This window comes from Salmo salar, chromosome 06, assembly GCF_965601325.2.
Source record: "Salmo salar chromosome 06, fSalSal1, whole genome shotgun sequence".
In the NCBI taxonomy this organism is placed as follows: domain Eukaryota; kingdom Metazoa; phylum Chordata; class Actinopteri; order Salmoniformes; family Salmonidae; genus Salmo; species Salmo salar.
In genome coordinates this window covers 44,725,151-44,742,031 of record NC_138296.1, presented here as the reverse complement: position 1 = coordinate 44,742,031, position 16,881 = coordinate 44,725,151, and the positions used below count along the sequence as shown (strand labels likewise).

The following is a 16,881-nucleotide window of genomic DNA, read 5'->3' as shown; positions in this document are numbered from 1 at the left end:
GAACATGGAATGCCAGATGAGATGGTCATTGAGAGGGGCGTGATTTTTATTTGTTATTTTTAACAGTGAAAATCTGAGCTGTAAATTAACGTAGGCCTATTTGTAAATGTTAGATAGATAACAGTTCATATTTAAATAGAAAAGCTGTCCAAGAGTTGGAATTTAGGACCTGCGAGAACGTCATTCTGGGCCTTTCTTTTTCCGACTCACCCAGATGGGCGCGTCCCGGTTAAATGAGCTTCTCTATAGAAACGGGTGGGGTATTCCCACACAGTGCCAATAACTTTCACTCACTCGATAGGCACACAAATAATAAGGCTTTGTAAACAGAATAGCATAAACGTTATTACATAGTAGGCCTACGCTAAATAACGCTTTATTATAGGCGTAGACTATGCTTTAATTAAATCATTTTCCTCCGTCATATACCTAGGCCTGTTATATATGGCGGAGAGCTACTTTACACGTTTACAGAATTCCTCTAAAAAGGAGGGGGTGAATTGGATTCACACCTCCCCCTTCTGAATGAGCTGAAGCTACGTCCGCACTTCTCTCTCTCTCCATCCATAGACGGTAACCAACGGAGAAGTCATCTGTCCGTTTCTCATACTTTAACAAAACACCAAAGAACACTTTTATAATGGAGTCAATATTTGCGTTAATTTTTCTCTGTGTAACGGGAACCCATGTAAGCTGTAGCCCGGGCCCGTTAGAAGACGTAGTTATTGATAGGTATGACATTCCGAGAGTTTGTCCCAGAGAAGTGCAAACGGGAGATTTCGTCCGTTATCATTACAACGGTACCTTCACCGACGGCAAGAAGTTCGATTCAAGGTAAGTTACGACGCACGACTCGCTTGTATCGGTCTATTGACATAGCCTATCTCAGCTTTGATGGACTATCTGATTCCTGTGCAAATAAATTCTGTATTCAGCTGGAGGACATTTTAGTTTTGTTCGTTTGACTATATGGTCTCACGCAGTTTGCCTGTTGCAGACGTGTCCGGGCTCGAAATTTGCAGCCCCTCTAAGCAACCATTTTGAAACTTTGTATCGAAGACCCTGCGATTCACAGATACATTGTAACTTTGTCCCCTGCGCTGTGCATTTCTGCACAGATACTTTGCAACTGCCGTGTGCGTTAATGCATCCCCGAACGAGGCCTATGTGGCGCTCTCCACAATATCGTTCAATGGTGTTTACTATTGCGACATGCCACGCACACTCAATGCAGACGAACAGCTGAATTCAGTTGGTTGACAGGCTAGGCCTAGGCGACATCTTAAAATTCATTATTTAGGCCTATTTAGTTATTTTACGATGGCCTACTTTTGTATTTTGATCATTACTTATTTCATTCTTTACACATAACCCATTCAGATATGGTTAGATACATGGTTTACAACCAGTTAACATTAATATAATAATAGGAATAGAATAACTTTACTAGACCCAACCTACCATTGAAAAAAGTATAATATGTGTACTCTTGAGGAATGTCATTTCTTTTCTCTCTCCCCCTCTCTTCTACCCATCCCCCCTCTTCAGTCATGAACGTGGTGCACCCTTCAGTGGCCAGGTGGGACTGGGGCGTCTCATCACTGGTCTGGACAGGGGAGTTCAGGGCATGTGTGTCAATGAGCGCAGAAAAGTTACCGTCCCCCCACACCTTGCCTATGGAAGCATAGGAGCAGGTAACAACTCATTTCATTCACGTATATGACCTGTACAGTTTACATAGGGCCCGGCGCCAGGTAGTGTGCCCTGTACAAACTCAATTCCACAAATAGTTATCCTCTGATGTTGGCACCAATCGTATCTTCCAGTGGCACACAATGAATTCCCAACCGGTCTCCCGCTCCTAGGTGATGTGATCCCTGCTGACACTGTGTTGGTGTTTGATGTGGTTCTGCTCGACATCTGGAACACAGAAGACAAGGTCCAGACACGCACCCTCAGCAAACCTGAGAGCTGCAAGCGCCTCGTGGAGGCTACTGACTTCATCCGTTATCACTACAACGGCACACTGCTGAACGGCGTGCCCTTCGACTCCAGGTGAGGTCCATATCTACTCTGGGAAAGCAGTCATGCTGTATTTGTGTGCGTGCGTGTTTTAAACGTTCCGTCCATGTCTCTTTCAGCCACTCTAGGAACGGCACCTATGACACGTACGTGGGCATGGGCTACCTCATTAAGGGCATGGACGAGGGTCTCATCGGCATGTGCGTGGGAGAGACACGCACCATCATCATCCCACCCTTCCTGGCCTATGAGGAGAAGGGATATGGTAACTACTAGTAACCACTGTTTATAACCCCTAGCCTATAAGCTGTGTTGAAGATTACAAGGTTAAGACAACAGGGTTCTAATTTCCCATAACTCTTTGCAATTAATGGGACCAGCATTGCTAGTTAGCAACGGCTCTAGTAGTTATCAATGGCTGGTCCCATGAATTCGTTTATTTTCGAAAGCTTCCGCATGGAATTATTACATTGTCTTTTTTAACCTAGCCTATAAGAAGGGATATGGTAACTACTAGTAACCACTGTTTATAATCCCTAGCCTATGAGAAGAAGGGATATGGAAACTACTAGTAACCACTGTTTATAATCCCTAGCCTATGAGAAGAAGGGATATGGAAACTACTAGTAACCATTGTTTATAATCCCTAGCCTATGAGAAGAAGGGATATGGAAACTACTAGTAACCACTGTTTATAATCCCTAGCCTATGAGAAGAAGGGATATGGTAAACACTATTTATAACCCCTAGCCTGGGCCCTTAACAGCTGATAAACACAGGAAGTGTATAGTAGGCTACATAGAGTTTAGAGTCGAGAAATGTTTATTCAAGTGTCACTCCACAACAACAGTTGACAAGACATATTACAGATTCAAAACTATGTTGTGGACCACCCCCTCTGAGGAAGTAAGATTTGCATTATGCTGTGCATAGATAATATAATTGACTCTAAACACCCATCCTCCTCTTCCAGGCACCGTGATTCCATCCCAGGCCACTCTGGTGTTTGAGGTCTTCATGATTGACCTGTTCAACCCTAAGGATGACATCGCCGTGGTGGTCAAGGAGGTGCCTAAGACCTGCACCCGTAAAAGCGTGGTGGGAGACTACATCCGTTACCACTACAACGGCACCTTCCAGGACGGCTCTGGCTTTGACACCAGGTAGGAGCGTGTTTAGTACATCTACTGTCTGTCAAACCAAGACTAGTGTGAGTCAACAGTGAGTGTAAAGACTGACTCTAATTTGCATTTACTACGTTTCCTCTTCCTGCAGCTACCAGCGCAACAGCACATACAACACCTACATTGGCATGGGCTATGTGATCCAGGGCATGGACAAGGCCCTCCAGGGGTTGTGTATTGGAGAGAAGAGGCGTGTCATCCTTCCTCCTCACATGGCCTATGGGGAGAAGGGAACCGGTGAGTGTGTGGCTCTGTGGCATTGGCCAAAGGTTTTGGGGTGGGAGGAGTCAGAGTTGCATTTACACATTACTGTCCAGTGCCCACAGTGAGTCATGTCCCTCTTCAAATTCCTTTCTTCTTTTTTTCTTCCTCTCCTCCCCCCACTCTAGGAGACATCATCCCTGGCTCGGCCGTGCTGGTCTTCGACATCCACGTTATCGACTTCCACAACCCTAAGGACCTCATTGAGATCAAGGTGACCAGCAAGCCCAAGAAGTGCAACCTGACCAGTGAGGTGGACGACCTGATCCAGTACCGTTACAACTGCTCCCTGATGGACGGCACCCTGCTCTACTCCTCGTGAGTAGGAGCGCCTCCTGTCCATCGCACCGCCATACTGCAACGCCACACTGCACCGCCTGACCCAGTCATGTAATCTAATCACTCCGGGCTACTTGTCTGACTGATATCACTAGGCCTCCGTGCCAACAGACAGGAAGACTTATCAGCTACGTATGTTGTGTAGAAATGAAAATATAACCAAGATATAGAAACCAGCCATATCTATAACTATATACTGTATCTTCCATATTATATACATCTTACAATGTGGAAAGTATAAGGCTACATACTTAATTCCTACTGACTGATAGCACGTTGGTGCATTGGCAGGGCCTTGATCGATATCTCCCTCTTCCAGGGACCACTATGAGAATGCCCCCATCACCACCCTGGGAGCCAACAAAGTGATTGAGGGTCTGGACGAGGGCCTGAGGGGCATGTGTGTGGGAGAGAAGAGAGTGGTGATCGTCCCACCTCATCTGGGACACGGAGAAAATGGAGGTGAGTGAATGAACTAGTCATGATCACTTTCATCTTGAAACATAGAGCCAAGTCCTGCGTGGAGATGTCTTGCATTTGGACATGCCATTATTCTGACACTGTCTCAATGTCTTCTCATCATGCTCTCCCCTCCCATGTCCCTGCAGCCAAGGGCGTTCCCAGCAGTGCCGTGCTGCACTTTGAGCTGGAGCTGTTGGACCTGCAGAAGGGAGTGCCTGACGGCTACATGTTTGTGTGGCTGGGGGACAGCCCTGATCCCCTGTTCCCTGCCATGGACCTCAACAAAGATCTATCTGTCCCTCTGGAGGAGGTAAGATAACAAACGCCAGACATTTAGCATGATCCATCAATCAAAGTCAGGATTCACCCAATACATTCTGCCCTTTGCTTGGTAAGGCGCTGGCGCTGGTAACATCCTTGTGTAGGTCAGGACAACAAGTCAGGCGATCATCTAAACCGGCAGTTATTATTCATGTGATGTAGCTCTTGAAAGGACACCTCTCATATGTCTCTCTGCTCTCCCTCTCTCTAGTTCACAGCCTTCATAAACATCCAGGTGGCGGAGGGCACAGGTCGCCTGAGGCCAGGGATGGATGCTGACGGCATCATCAAGGACATGTTCAACAACCAGGACCGCAACAGGGATGGCAAGATAGTGGCTGAGGAGCTCAAGCTGAAGGTGGAGGAGGATTCTGACAAGGCCAGACATGAGGAGCTGTGAGGGGGTAGTCGAGCCAGGCGGAAGGGTGCGGGGACGGAGAGAGACACAACAGACTGACAGACAGAATCTATGCAATTAGGGGGTTACCAACTAGCGGAGCTCTTAGATACATTTATTATGTAGAAAACACAGAAGGTCGGTGGCATCTTAATTGGGGAGGACGTGCTTGTGGTTATGGCTGGAACGGACTAAGTTTAATGGTATCAAATACATCAAACGCATGGTTTGATGCCATTCCATTTGCTCCGTTCCAGCCATTATTATGAGCCGTTCTCCCCTCGGAAGCCTCCACTGGTTGAATATAACCCAAAATGGTCCATACTTATTTAAACGAAAGACTGCTTCCATGTGTTGTAAATTGCCTTATGAAAATGTGGTTCATCTGTACTTTTTATAAATAACTTATTCAGCAGCCTCATTATGTTTAAAAAAAATGTTTGACTCTGAGACACATTTTGCTAAAAGCACTTTCATTGAACTACCTTGTCAGCCATTTGGGATGTTCCTTCTTCCCAGGATGCAATGCAGTTGGCTTCAAAATGGCTGATAGGAATAAATAGCTGTCTCCCACTCCTCCTCTTCTTCCCAGATATGAAAATGATGTTAAAACTGTAGGTTGTATATTTTAAGAGTGGATATTTTGTGCAATACAAGATTTTTTAAGTGCCTTGCATTGTAGAACATACATCACAAAAAAACAACATCTGTTTTTCTAATAAAAAACGATAAAAAATGCATTGTTTCCTGTATTTGGGATCCATGTTCTTTGTCTATGGATTGTGTAGGTTGGGAATAACATTAGTATAGAGTTCCCTGTGAATAGAATCACACTGGTGATTACAAAATTGGATTTTAGCATGTTTTACAAAAAATAAACAGACCTAGATGAAGTGAAACAAGGGTTCAGTGGCCACATTTTATTTACAGATGTGGAGAGGTTATCCTGTTATGCCTACATATCTCATACAGGTGAAAAATACAATATAGTGACTCAGTAGAGAATGTAGCGAACACACTGTCCTCTCAGAAACACACGTCTCAAGAGAAATGTATGACCTGATTCTTGCATACTGTACCAGTGACATCGCCATTTAATATGAATGGATTTCCACTTCAAATCTTTAAACATGTAACTGGGTGAAAATGTTAAACTATAATTTGGCAAAACATACTAATAATAGCAATAGAATCAGATGCCATGGCTGTACCAAGAACTAAAATTCTCTGTTATGTGGCAATGAAATGTTTTGCCATCATACAAAAAATGAAAAGTACTAAATATTCAGATGTTCTTCACCATAGACCGAATAGGTCAACCATTATTTCTACAGGAGTCGAAAAAGGCAACTATTTGGCCTTTAAAAGATAATCAAAACTCCTCTGTTTTACAGAAAGTGATGACATTTCAGAGAAAATACAAACACGCCAAATATTCAAGTACTTTCAATGTATTAAGGCTGAAGGTGGATGGACTCTTTGAGACCAGCATGGAGTGATACTGTAAATGTCAATATATATATACACACACACGGCTCGAATTACTATTACTTTGACCACATGGTGGCACTGTGGCGCCAAAAAAGTCCATTGTAAAACGTAGCCAAGCACACAACCCTATGCCATAATACCGTGGCACAGTATCATCAGATTCCATACTGACAATATCCACATAAAACAGTAGTTTATTATTAAGAGCTGAAAGTAAATAAGTGTCTAACATGAACAGAATTTACTGTAATCATTCTCATAGAATAGACACTTCTCAAGAAAAGGGGGAGAACAAAGTCTTACGAAACAAAAAAGATGGCATATAGTGTATAAAACACCAAGATAAAACACTGACGTTTCAAACTGACATGGTAAAAGTCAAGTTAGCTTGCCCTTTATCCTGTCTTCTTTCCCTTTATATCACAAATATATGTCCCACATGACAAACAAACCGTAACTCCTTCAACTTTCATCTATACAAAGAAGACAACAACATCTAGATCCATACAACATCTAGATCCATACAACATCTAGATCCATACATCATCCAGATCCATACATCATCTAGATCCATACAACATCTAGTTCCATACAACATCTAGATCCATACAACATCTAGATCCATACATCATCTAGATCCATACATCATCTAGATCCATACAACATCTAGATCCATACATCATCTAGATCCATACATCATCTAGATCCATACAACATCTAGATCCATACAACATCTAGATCCATACATCATCTAGATCCATACATCATCTAGATCCATACAACATCTAGATCCATACATCATCTAGATCCATACAACATCTAGATCCATACAACATCTAGATCCATACATCATCTAGATCCATACAACATCTAGATCCATACAACATCTAGATCCATACATCATCTAGATCCATACAACATCTAGATCCATACATCATCTAGATCCATACATCATCTAGATCCATACAACATCTAGATCCATACATCATCTAGATCCATACATCATCTTGATCCATACAACATCTAGATCCATACATCATCTAGATCCATACAACATCTAGATCCATACAACATCTAGATCCATACATCATCTATATCCATACAACATCTAGATCCATACAACATCTATATCCATACAACATCTAGATCCATACAACATCTAGATCCATACATCATCTAGATCCATACAACATCTAGATCCATACAACATCTAGATCCATACATCATCTAGAGCCATACAACATCTAGATCCATACATCATCTAGATCCATACAACATCTAGATCCATACATCATCTAGATCCATACATCATCTAGATCCATACAACATCTAGATCCATACAACATCTAGATCCATACAACATCTAGATCCATACAACATCTAGATCCATACAACAGCACTCACATGCATACATACAGTACCAGTCAAAGGTTTGGACACACCTACTCATTCCAGGGTTTTTCTTTATTTTTACTGTTTTCTACATTGTAGAATAATAGTGAAGACATCAAAACTATGAAATAACACATATGGAATCATGTGTTAACCAAATCAAAATATATTTTATATTTGAGATTCTTCAAAGTAGCCATCCTTTGCCTTGATGACAGCTTTGCACACTCTTGGCATTCTCTCAACCAGCTTCATGAGGTAGTCACCTGGAATGCATTTCAATTAACAGGTGTGCTTTGTTAAAAGTTAATTTGTGGAATTTCTTTCCTTCTTAATGCGTTTGAGCCAATCAGTTGTCTTGTGACAAGGTAGGGGTGGTATACAGAAGATAGCCCTATTTGGTAAAAGACCAAGTCCATATTATGGCAAGAACAGCTCAAATAAGCAAAGAGAAATGACCACTCCATCATTACTTTAAGCCATGAAGGTCAGTCAATGCGGAACATTTCAAGAACTTTGAAAGTTTTCTCAAGTGCAGTCGCAAAAACCATCAAGCGCTATGATTAAACTGGCTCTCATGAGGACCGCCACAGGAAAGGAAGACCCAGAGTTACCTCTGCTGCAGAGGATAAGTTCTTTAGAGTTACCAGCCTCAGAAAATGCAGCCCAAATAGATACTTCCCAGAGTTCAAGTAACAGACACATCTCAACATCAACTGCATGAATCAGGCTTTCATGGTCGAATTGCTGCAAAGATAGACTACTAAAGAGCACCAATAACAAGAAGAGATTTGCTTTGGACCAAAAACACGAGCAATGGACATTAGACAGGTGGAAATCTGTCCTTTGGTCTGATGAGTCCAAAGTTGAGATTTTTGGTTCCAACCGCTGTGTCTTTGTGAGACACAGAGTAGGTGAACAGATGATCTCTGCATGTATGGTTCCCACCATGAAACATGGAGGAGGTGGTGTGATGGTGTTTTGCTGGTGACACTGTCTGTGATTTATTTAGAATTCAAGGCACACTTAACCAGCATGGCTACCACAGCATTCTGCAGCGATACGCCATCCCATCTGGTTTGCGCTTAGTGGGACTATAATTTGTTTTTCAACAGTACAATGACCCAACACACCTCCAGGCTGTCTAAGGACTATTTGACCAAGAAGAAGAGTGATGGAGTGCCGCATCAGATGACCTGGCCTCCACAATCACCCGACCTCAACCCAATTGAGATGGTTTGGGAGAATAAAGGAAAAGCAGCCAACAAGTGCTCAGCATATGTAGAACTCCTTCAAGACTGTTGGAAAAGCATTCCAGGTGAAGCTGGTTGAGAGAATGCCAAGAGTGTGCAAAGCTGTCATCAAGGCAAAGGGTGGCTACTTTGAAGAACCTCAAATCTAAAATATATTTTGATGTGTTTAACACTTTTTTTGTTACTACATGATTCCAAATGTGTTATTTCATAGTTTTGATGTCTTCACTATTATTCTAAAATCTAGAAAATAGTAAAAATAAAGAAAAACCCTTGAATGTGTAGGTCCAAACTTTTGACTGGTACTGTATATTCCTCATATGTAGACAGGGCATACATATCACCGGTAACGTTTCTCTCCCCACGAACCCAATACACATTTACCAGATGGGGAAGTCACCTCGTTTTCCTGTCCCTTTTCAGTTGGACTATTGACGGTTCGTAAACAATTGAGAATGTGACAGTAGGGTTGTGGAGTAAATCAAATCAAATTTTAGGACTATAAAGGATGTTGCTCTCAAGTTGTAAGTGTTCAACAATGACTCAACTGGAGGAGCGTGGAAGGACGGCTCCAAAACACCGTCTGAGATCCATCCCAGCGGCCCACACAAACAGCCATTGGAGCATTAGTAAAAGACAAACCAAAAACAATACCATTCTGACTTGGCTCATGGCACTTCCTGAGCAAGAGCTTGCTAAACCAGAACGACATACTTCCTGTAGCGTCGGAACGCACGTTAGTGATTGGCCAGTGAGATGAAGTTCATGGTCAGTTCACTTGGTGCTGGTGAGGTGGAGCAGCAAGGCGTTCAGCACTTCCATGGTCTCATCCTTCACCAGCACGATGTCATAAGCATTCAGGTAGGACGTCTTCCTCTCCTCCACCTGAGAAAGATCATGCAGAGAGGGAACGGTTAACAAGCGGTCAATGTCCAACGACATTTAAACAGTGCTTGAACAAGCTGACTGTGCATTAAAACGAGCACTCAATTGCCTTAAAACAATAAAACGTCGGAGTAAAAATAAAAACATTACTTTTTGCATGGTTGAGGGTTTATTAGGGTGGGTGGGAGAGAGAGCTTTGGTGTACGTGCAGCCAGTACTACCGGTACCTTGTCGTTGAGGAAGCCGATCTTGAGGATGTTCTCCATGCTGTGCACCCCATCAGCCATGGTCAGGTCCCCCAGAGAGTCTCCCACCAGCAGGACGTTGTGGCGTGACTTGAGCTCCTGGAAGTGGCCCGTGTTCAGCAGAGCTCCCTCCCTCTTGTTATAGATGTGGATCAGCTCCCCTTTGAACGCCTTCAGCACTCCCTGAGAATGAGGGACACCAATGGGTTAAATCCTCATTCAAACAACTAACCTTTTACACAGTCTTTGCGTCGTCACTAGCATAGGAAAAGCGCATTTAAGTGTTTTCATGACAACCCCGTCCCTACTCAATTCCATAGAGGCTACCTGTATTGTATATACTGTGGTTTGTGTGTCAGTGATAGCCTACTCACAGTCTCATCAAAGTCCATGTAGTTGGAGAAGACCTTGACGTTGGGGTGAAAGACCCCGGCCTGGCGGATCACCTCCTCCAGCACGTCTCCTACCCCAGCAGAGAAGATGAGCAGAGGGATGCTGTGCTCCTGCAGGTGGTCAAAGAACAGCTGGTAGCCCTCCCTGGGGAGACAGCAGCATAGTTAGCGCTGTAATCACTACCATTACAGTCATCATACCGGTCGTCATTAACATTATTGACTTGATAAGGCTTCATAATTTGGTACCATAGTGTGCTATCGATGACTTTACGCTACTAAACAGCCATAATTGTGGTTTGGCAACAGTAGCAGGGTCTTCTCACCTGAGCATAGCATCGGACTCCTTCACCACATCCTGCAGCATGTCTTTCCTGATGCGCTGCTGCACCAGAAGAGTATGGGCTTTAGTCCACCTATGGGATGCACGGCACAAGGGGATTCGTTAACCCAATCAGTCCCGAGACCCCAGCAAAAATTATCTTTTCATTTATCTGAATGTCCAGCCCTTATATTTAGCTTCACAATGAAGTGCTTTACCATTTTGTTTTCAGGACAACCAGGGCTACAAGTAGAACACAGAACAACTTGACATAAACAGTGGCATTCATGAGTTTATTGACACATGTCAAAAAGAAAAGAAGACCTGCTGAAGCAAAAACCTGATCAAAATGAATTTATATGAATGCTGTACAGAAATAGTTTGCTCAGTGGGGAATGAATATCCAAACGGTCAATGACAACTGTTTGGAGTTGTGAGCTATGTGTGCTTAACTTCTTTGGGATAGGGGGCAGTATTTTCACGGCCGGATAAAAAACTTACCCGATTTAATCTGGTTACTACTCCTGCCCAGAAACTAGAATATGCATATAATTAGTAGATTTGGATAGAAAACACTCTAAAGTTTCTAAAACTGTTTGAATTGTGTCTGTGAGTATAACAGAACTCATATGGCAGGCCAAAACCTGAGAAGATTCCATACAGGAAGTGCCCTATCTGACAATTTGTTATCCTTCTGTTGCATCTCTATCGACATTACAGCATCTGTGCTGTAACGTGACACTTTCTAAGGCTTCCATTGGCTCTCTAAAGCCGCCAGAAAGTGGAATGGGGTGTCTGCTGTCTCTGGGCAAAGTACAACAGCAGAGTTTGTAAGTGGTCAGCCTGGGGACAGTGAGACTCAGATGCGCGGTCACGAGACTTCTCCATTTTTTTTCTTCCAGCCTTTGAATGAATACAACGTCGCCCGGTTGGAGTATTATCGCCATTTTACGAGAAAAATAGCATAAAAAAAGATTTTAAACAGCGTTTGACATGGTTCTAAGTACGGTAATGGAATATTTTGAATTTTTCTGTCACGAAATGCGCTTGCGCGTTACCCTTCGGATAGTGACCTGAACGCACGAACAAAATGGAGGTATTTGGATATAACTATGGATTATTTGGAACCAAAACAACATTTGTTGTTGAAGTAGAAGTCCTGGGAGTGCATTCTGACGAAGAACAGCAAAGGTAATCCAATTTTTCTAATAGTAATTCTGAGTTTAGTGAGCCCCAAACTTGGTGGGTGTCAAATTAGCTAGCCTGTGATGGCCGAGCTATGTACTCAGAATATTGCAAAATGTGCTTTCACTGAAAAGCTATTTTAAAATCGGACATAGCGATTGCATAAAGGAGTTCTGTATCTATAATTCTTAAAATAATTGTTATGTATTTTGTCAACGTTTATCATGAGTAATTTAGTAAATTCACCGGAAGTTTTCGGTGGGTATGCTAGTTCTGAACATCACATGCTAATGTAAAAAGCTGGTTTTTGATATAAATATGAACTTGATTGAACAAAACATGCATGTATTGTTTAACATAATGTCCTAGGAGTGTCATCTAATGAAGATCATCAAAGGTTAGTGCTGCATTTAGCTGTGGTTTGGGTTTATGTGACATATATGCTTGCTTGGAAAATGGCTGTGTGATTATTTGTGTCTATGTACTCTCCTAACATAATCTAATGTTTTGCTTTCGCTGTAAAGCCTTTTTGAAATCGGACAATGTGGTTAGATTAACGAGAGTCTTATCTTTAAAATGGTGTAAAATAGTTTATTGTTTGAGAAAAATTGAATTGTGGTATTTTAGTTGGTTTTGTATTTCGCGCCGTGCGATGCCATTGGCTGTTGGCTAGGGGTTCCGCTAGCGGAACATCTGTCCTCAACAGGTTAATACAGTATTATAGACACTATGTCCTAGGATTTCCTAGGACCTTCTGTGTAGAAGAACCCCTTACATTCTAACGACTTTTGTGTAGCTTGTAATCATAGAGCAAAACGTGTGTGTTCGTGAGTCTCAGCTTTTCACACAGACTAATGGTTGGAGGCAGAAGAATAAGATGAATCCGATTGGTACAACCCAGAAATCTGTAGCTTAAACATACAATGTTTAAAAAGGGGTTAGAAGTCAAAAACGCGGCAGTATTACAGTGGGACTCATTGGGTAAACGAGACTGCAGGGAAATGCCCATGTCTGATGTAGAACAGAGGGTATTGGTCAGTTTGACAGCAAAGTGATGCCTTCCTGGTCTAGAAGGGCAGTGATTGGCTCAGAGAGAGCTGTGACTCACCACTCCACCATGAGGGGCAGCTTCTCCTCCGCTGTCCGTTTGGAATCTATCTCTATGGGGTAATACGTGTTGAGCAGGTCCTTCAGCTGAATGGAGGGAGAATGGACAACACTCAGAAAGGGAAAAACTGGCTAGTACGCATCTAGAAAAGACACAGGTATTTTTCACTCATGTAAGCAGTGAATCTTGTGTCATAGTTGTTCTAATCTACACAACTTTATCTGCCAAATCAGAAGAAGTTCTGTGCTCTAGTTGTTTTTCTCATGACATTTTAAATATACCTGAGCTTTGCACTCCTCACTGATGAGCTTGCTGTTGTCCAGGATATCTATAAAAATAATACTGATTCAATCATCATCATTCTCATGGCCTTGTAGAAAAAACATCAGTGACAAGATATGGACCCCTTAACTCTACATACACATTAGTATCTTCTCCGTACAATCTATTCCAGCTTTTGCACTTACTGTGACTGGTAGGGCACCGCTTCCCATTGTAGGCAAACCGTGTGAGGGTCATGTCAAAGTCTGAAATCACCTGAAAAAGCAAGAGACATTGTCAGCATATTATCAAGCAAACCTCTCAGGATGGAACTAGGAGAATACGTCGAGACACGTGGGTGTGGTACCCATAGGATTACATATACAATCCTAATTGGATAGGATCTCTGTGGTGGTACCTGAATTGTGCTGGTGCCAGCCTTCTGCATGGTCTTGATGATCTCCTCCACCCTGGGAGGGTCCCTCATACACACTGAGGGACTGGACAGCTCTGGGATCTATGGAGGAGGGAGACAAGTAGTGAGGAGAGAGAAAAACAGAAGAGCTAAATATACTGCTCAAAAAAATAAAGGGAACACTTAAACAACACATCCTAGATCTGAATGAAAAAAATAATCTTATTAAATACTTTTTTCTTTACATAGTTGAATGTGCTGACAACAAAATCAAACAAAAATAATCAATGGAAATCCAATTTATCAACCCATGGAGGTCTGGATTTGGAGTCACACTCAAAATTAAAGTGGAAAACCACACTACAGGCTGATCCAACTTTGATGTAATGTCCTTAAAACAAGTCAAAATGAGGCTCAGTAGTGTGTGTGGCCTCCACGTGCCTGTATGACCTCCCTACAACGCCTGGGCATGCTCCTGATGAGGTGGTGGATGGTCTCCTGAGGGATCTCCTCCCAGACCTGGACTAAAGCATCCGCCAACTCCTGGACAGTCTGTGGTGCAACGTGGCGTTGGTGGATGGAGCGAGACATGATGTCCCAGATGTGCTCAATTGGATTCAGGTCTGGTGAACGGGCGGGCCAGTCCATAGCATCAATGCCTTCCTCTTGCAGGAACTGCTGACACACTCCAGCCACATGAGGTCTAGCATTGTCTTGCATTAGGAGGAACCCAGGGCCAACCGCACCAGCATATGGTCTCACAAGGGGTCTGAGGATCTTATCTCGGTACCTAATGGCAGTCAGGCTACCTCTGGCGAGCACATGGAGGGCTGTGCGGCCCCCCAAAGAAATGCCACCCCACACCATGACTGACCCACCGCCAAACCGGTCATGCTGGAGGATGTTGCAGGCAGCAGAACATTCTCCACGGCGTCTCCAGACTCTGTCACGTCTGTCACGTGCTCAGTGTGAACCTGCTTTCATCTGTGAAGAGCACAGGGCGCCAGTGGCGAATTTGCCAATCTTGGTGTTCTCTGGCAAATGCCAAACGTCCTGCACGGTGTTGGGCTGTAAGCACAACCCCCACTTGTGGACGTCGGGCCCTCATACTACCCTCACGGAGTCTGTTTCTGACCGTTTGAGCAGACACATGCACATTTGTGGCCTGCTGGAGGTCATTTTGCAGGGCTCTGGCAGTGCTTCTCCTGCTCCTCCTTGCACAAAGGCGGAGGTAGCGGTCCTGCTGCTAGGTTGTTGCCCTCCTACGGCCTCCTCCACGTCTCCTGATGTACTGGCCTGTCTCCTGGTAGCGCCTCCATGCTCTGGACACTACGCTGAAGACACAGCAAACCTTCTTTCCACAGCTCGCATTGATGTGCCATCCTGGATGAGCTGCACTACCTGAGCCACTTGTGTGGGTTGTAGACTCCGTCTCATGCTACCACTAGAGTGAAAGCACCACCAGCATTCAAAAGTGACCAAAACATCAGCCAGGAAGCATAGGAACTGAGAAGTGGTCTGTGGTCCCCACCTGCAGAATCACTTCTTTATTGGGGGTGTCTTGCTAATTGCCTATAATTTCCACATGTTGTCTATTCCATTTGCACAACAGCATGTGAAATTTATTGTCTATAAGTGTTGCTTCCTAAGTGGACAGTTTGATTTCACAGAAGTGTGATTGACTTGGAGTTACATTGTGTTGTTTAAGTGTTCCCTTTATTTTTTTGAGCAGTCTATTACAGCACTACATTTTTACATTTTAGCAGACACTCCTATCCAGAGTGACATACAGGAGCAATTAAGCTTAAGTACCTTGCTCAAGGGCAAATTTTTTCCACCTAGTTGGCTCTGTGATTCGAACCAGCAACCTTTCAATTACTGACCCGACGCTCTTAACCACTAGGCTACCTGCCGCACCGAAACACTTCTGTGACGATAAACCCTCATATTCACTGAAGGCCACTGTGCTTGCTACTGTTTACAGCATTTACCATATACAGACCACAGAATAAAGTGTTTTCACAGCAGCCTAGCTTTGGGACACAACATCGGGAGTCTTGTGTATTGGTTGGACCAATAACGTTACATCGCAGACTCCTGATGTTGTGTCCCAAAGCTAACAGCAGTCCTGCTGCTGATAACATCACATGCAGCCAGCTGATACATGTTACAATACTGTACTGTGGAGCAGTACCCTACATACCTCTTCACATATGTATTGCATGTCGTCCCTCATTTGCAGCTGTTGTCACAGTTAGGACTTGAATTAATGGAATCTTACACTAGTGTAAACTAACACCCCAATCACATACTTAATAAGCATTTTCCTTTTTGGGATTGTAATGTTATGTCACTGTCACATAGCTAACAACAGGCATAGCCATTCTGCTCTGAGAAATTAGGCAACTAACTTAGTTTGTAACAACTAACGTTAACGTTACGTTTGATAGCTAGCTAGATACCAGTCATTCGTTCAGTGGCAATCAGGAAAATAAAGTACACGTACCATTTTTCTAGAGAGATGTTAAATTCAAGAAAAGTTCAAAGAGCCAAACTTTGGATCTAGCTAGAAATGCAATCAATAAGTTATATATGCTGCAATAACAAGTCTACACTGAGGGCGCGCATTTACTTGCATAAATTGAGGAAGTAAATGTGTGCGTTTAACATCTTCCCCAGTCCCACAAAAGCAGTATTAAATGTTCCTAATATAATTTATGTTCTGATAGAGCAGAAGAAAGTATTATGGCAAATTGTGTGCTTCTATGTATTCTTAATTCACGATTTCCCTTTCACTACATCTGAAATGGACTGTATTTAATAAAATGTATTATGTAGTGTCAAATATTAGTGTTAAATGAATGTTACACATTCACTGTACGATCAGTAGGCATATCAGTCAGATATATCAAATTAAACACAAACTCTTTATGACAAGTGAGGCTG

The 16,881-nt window shown here is 43.0% G+C and overlaps 2 protein-coding genes across 3 annotated transcripts; one reads left to right on the top strand and one right to left on the bottom strand.

Annotated features, from left to right (window-relative positions):
- The first annotated feature begins 436 nt into the window (after positions 1–436).
- Positions 437–5,724, top strand: LOC106607277 (peptidyl-prolyl cis-trans isomerase FKBP10). Its single transcript, XM_014204083.3, has 10 exons — positions 437–834; positions 1,549–1,694; positions 1,866–2,055; positions 2,142–2,287; positions 2,996–3,185; positions 3,298–3,443; positions 3,596–3,785; positions 4,126–4,268; positions 4,415–4,578; positions 4,801–5,724. The coding sequence occupies exons 1-10, from the start codon at positions 641–643 to the stop codon at positions 4,987–4,989; spliced, it is 1,698 nt and encodes a 565-aa protein (XP_014059558.1). The 5' UTR covers positions 437–640; the 3' UTR covers positions 4,990–5,724.
- A 151-nt stretch (positions 5,725–5,875) lies between these two features.
- On the bottom strand, positions 5,876–16,589 carry LOC106607280 (cytosolic 5'-nucleotidase 3). Of its 2 annotated transcripts, none has more exons than XM_014204087.3 (9): positions 16,442–16,589; positions 13,939–14,037; positions 13,727–13,796; positions 13,541–13,587; positions 13,260–13,345; positions 10,971–11,060; positions 10,627–10,789; positions 10,235–10,435; positions 5,876–10,007 (listed from the first exon to the last, which is right to left on the bottom strand). In XM_014204087.3, exons 1-9 carry the CDS (start codon positions 16,442–16,444, stop codon positions 9,897–9,899), a joined length of 870 nt encoding a protein of 289 aa, XP_014059562.1. In that variant the 5' UTR covers positions 16,445–16,589; the 3' UTR covers positions 5,876–9,896. The 2 variants fall into 2 exon arrangements, with proteins under 2 accessions (XP_014059562.1, XP_014059561.1); XM_014204086.3 differs by lacking the exon at positions 16,442–16,589 and adding an exon at positions 16,139–16,415.
- Between the last annotated feature and the right edge of the window lie 292 nt (positions 16,590–16,881).

What these genes read in the sequence shown, in the direction of transcription:
- LOC106607280 (XM_014204086.3), bottom strand. Translation starts at nt 16,171, where the DNA reads ATGAGGGACGACATGCAATACATATGTGAAGAG. An exon ending in CTGGCACCAGCACAATTCAG is followed by an intron (nt 13,797 to 13,938) that starts GTACCACCACAG and finishes TTGCTTTTTCAG; the next exon opens with GTGATTTCAGACTTTGACAT. An exon ending in TCGGCTTCCTCAACGACAAG is followed by an intron (nt 10,008 to 10,234) that starts GTACCGGTAGTA and finishes GATCTTTCTCAG; the next exon opens with GTGGAGGAGAGGAAGACGTC.
- LOC106607277 (XM_014204083.3), top strand. Translation starts at nt 641, where the DNA reads ATGGAGTCAATATTTGCGTTAATTTTTCTCTGTGTAACGGGAACCCAT. An exon ending in GGCTCTGGCTTTGACACCAG is followed by an intron (nt 3,186 to 3,297) that starts GTAGGAGCGTGT and finishes CTCTTCCTGCAG; the next exon opens with CTACCAGCGCAACAGCACAT. An exon ending in CTATGGGGAGAAGGGAACCG is followed by an intron (nt 3,444 to 3,595) that starts GTGAGTGTGTGG and finishes CCCCCACTCTAG; the next exon opens with GAGACATCATCCCTGGCTCG.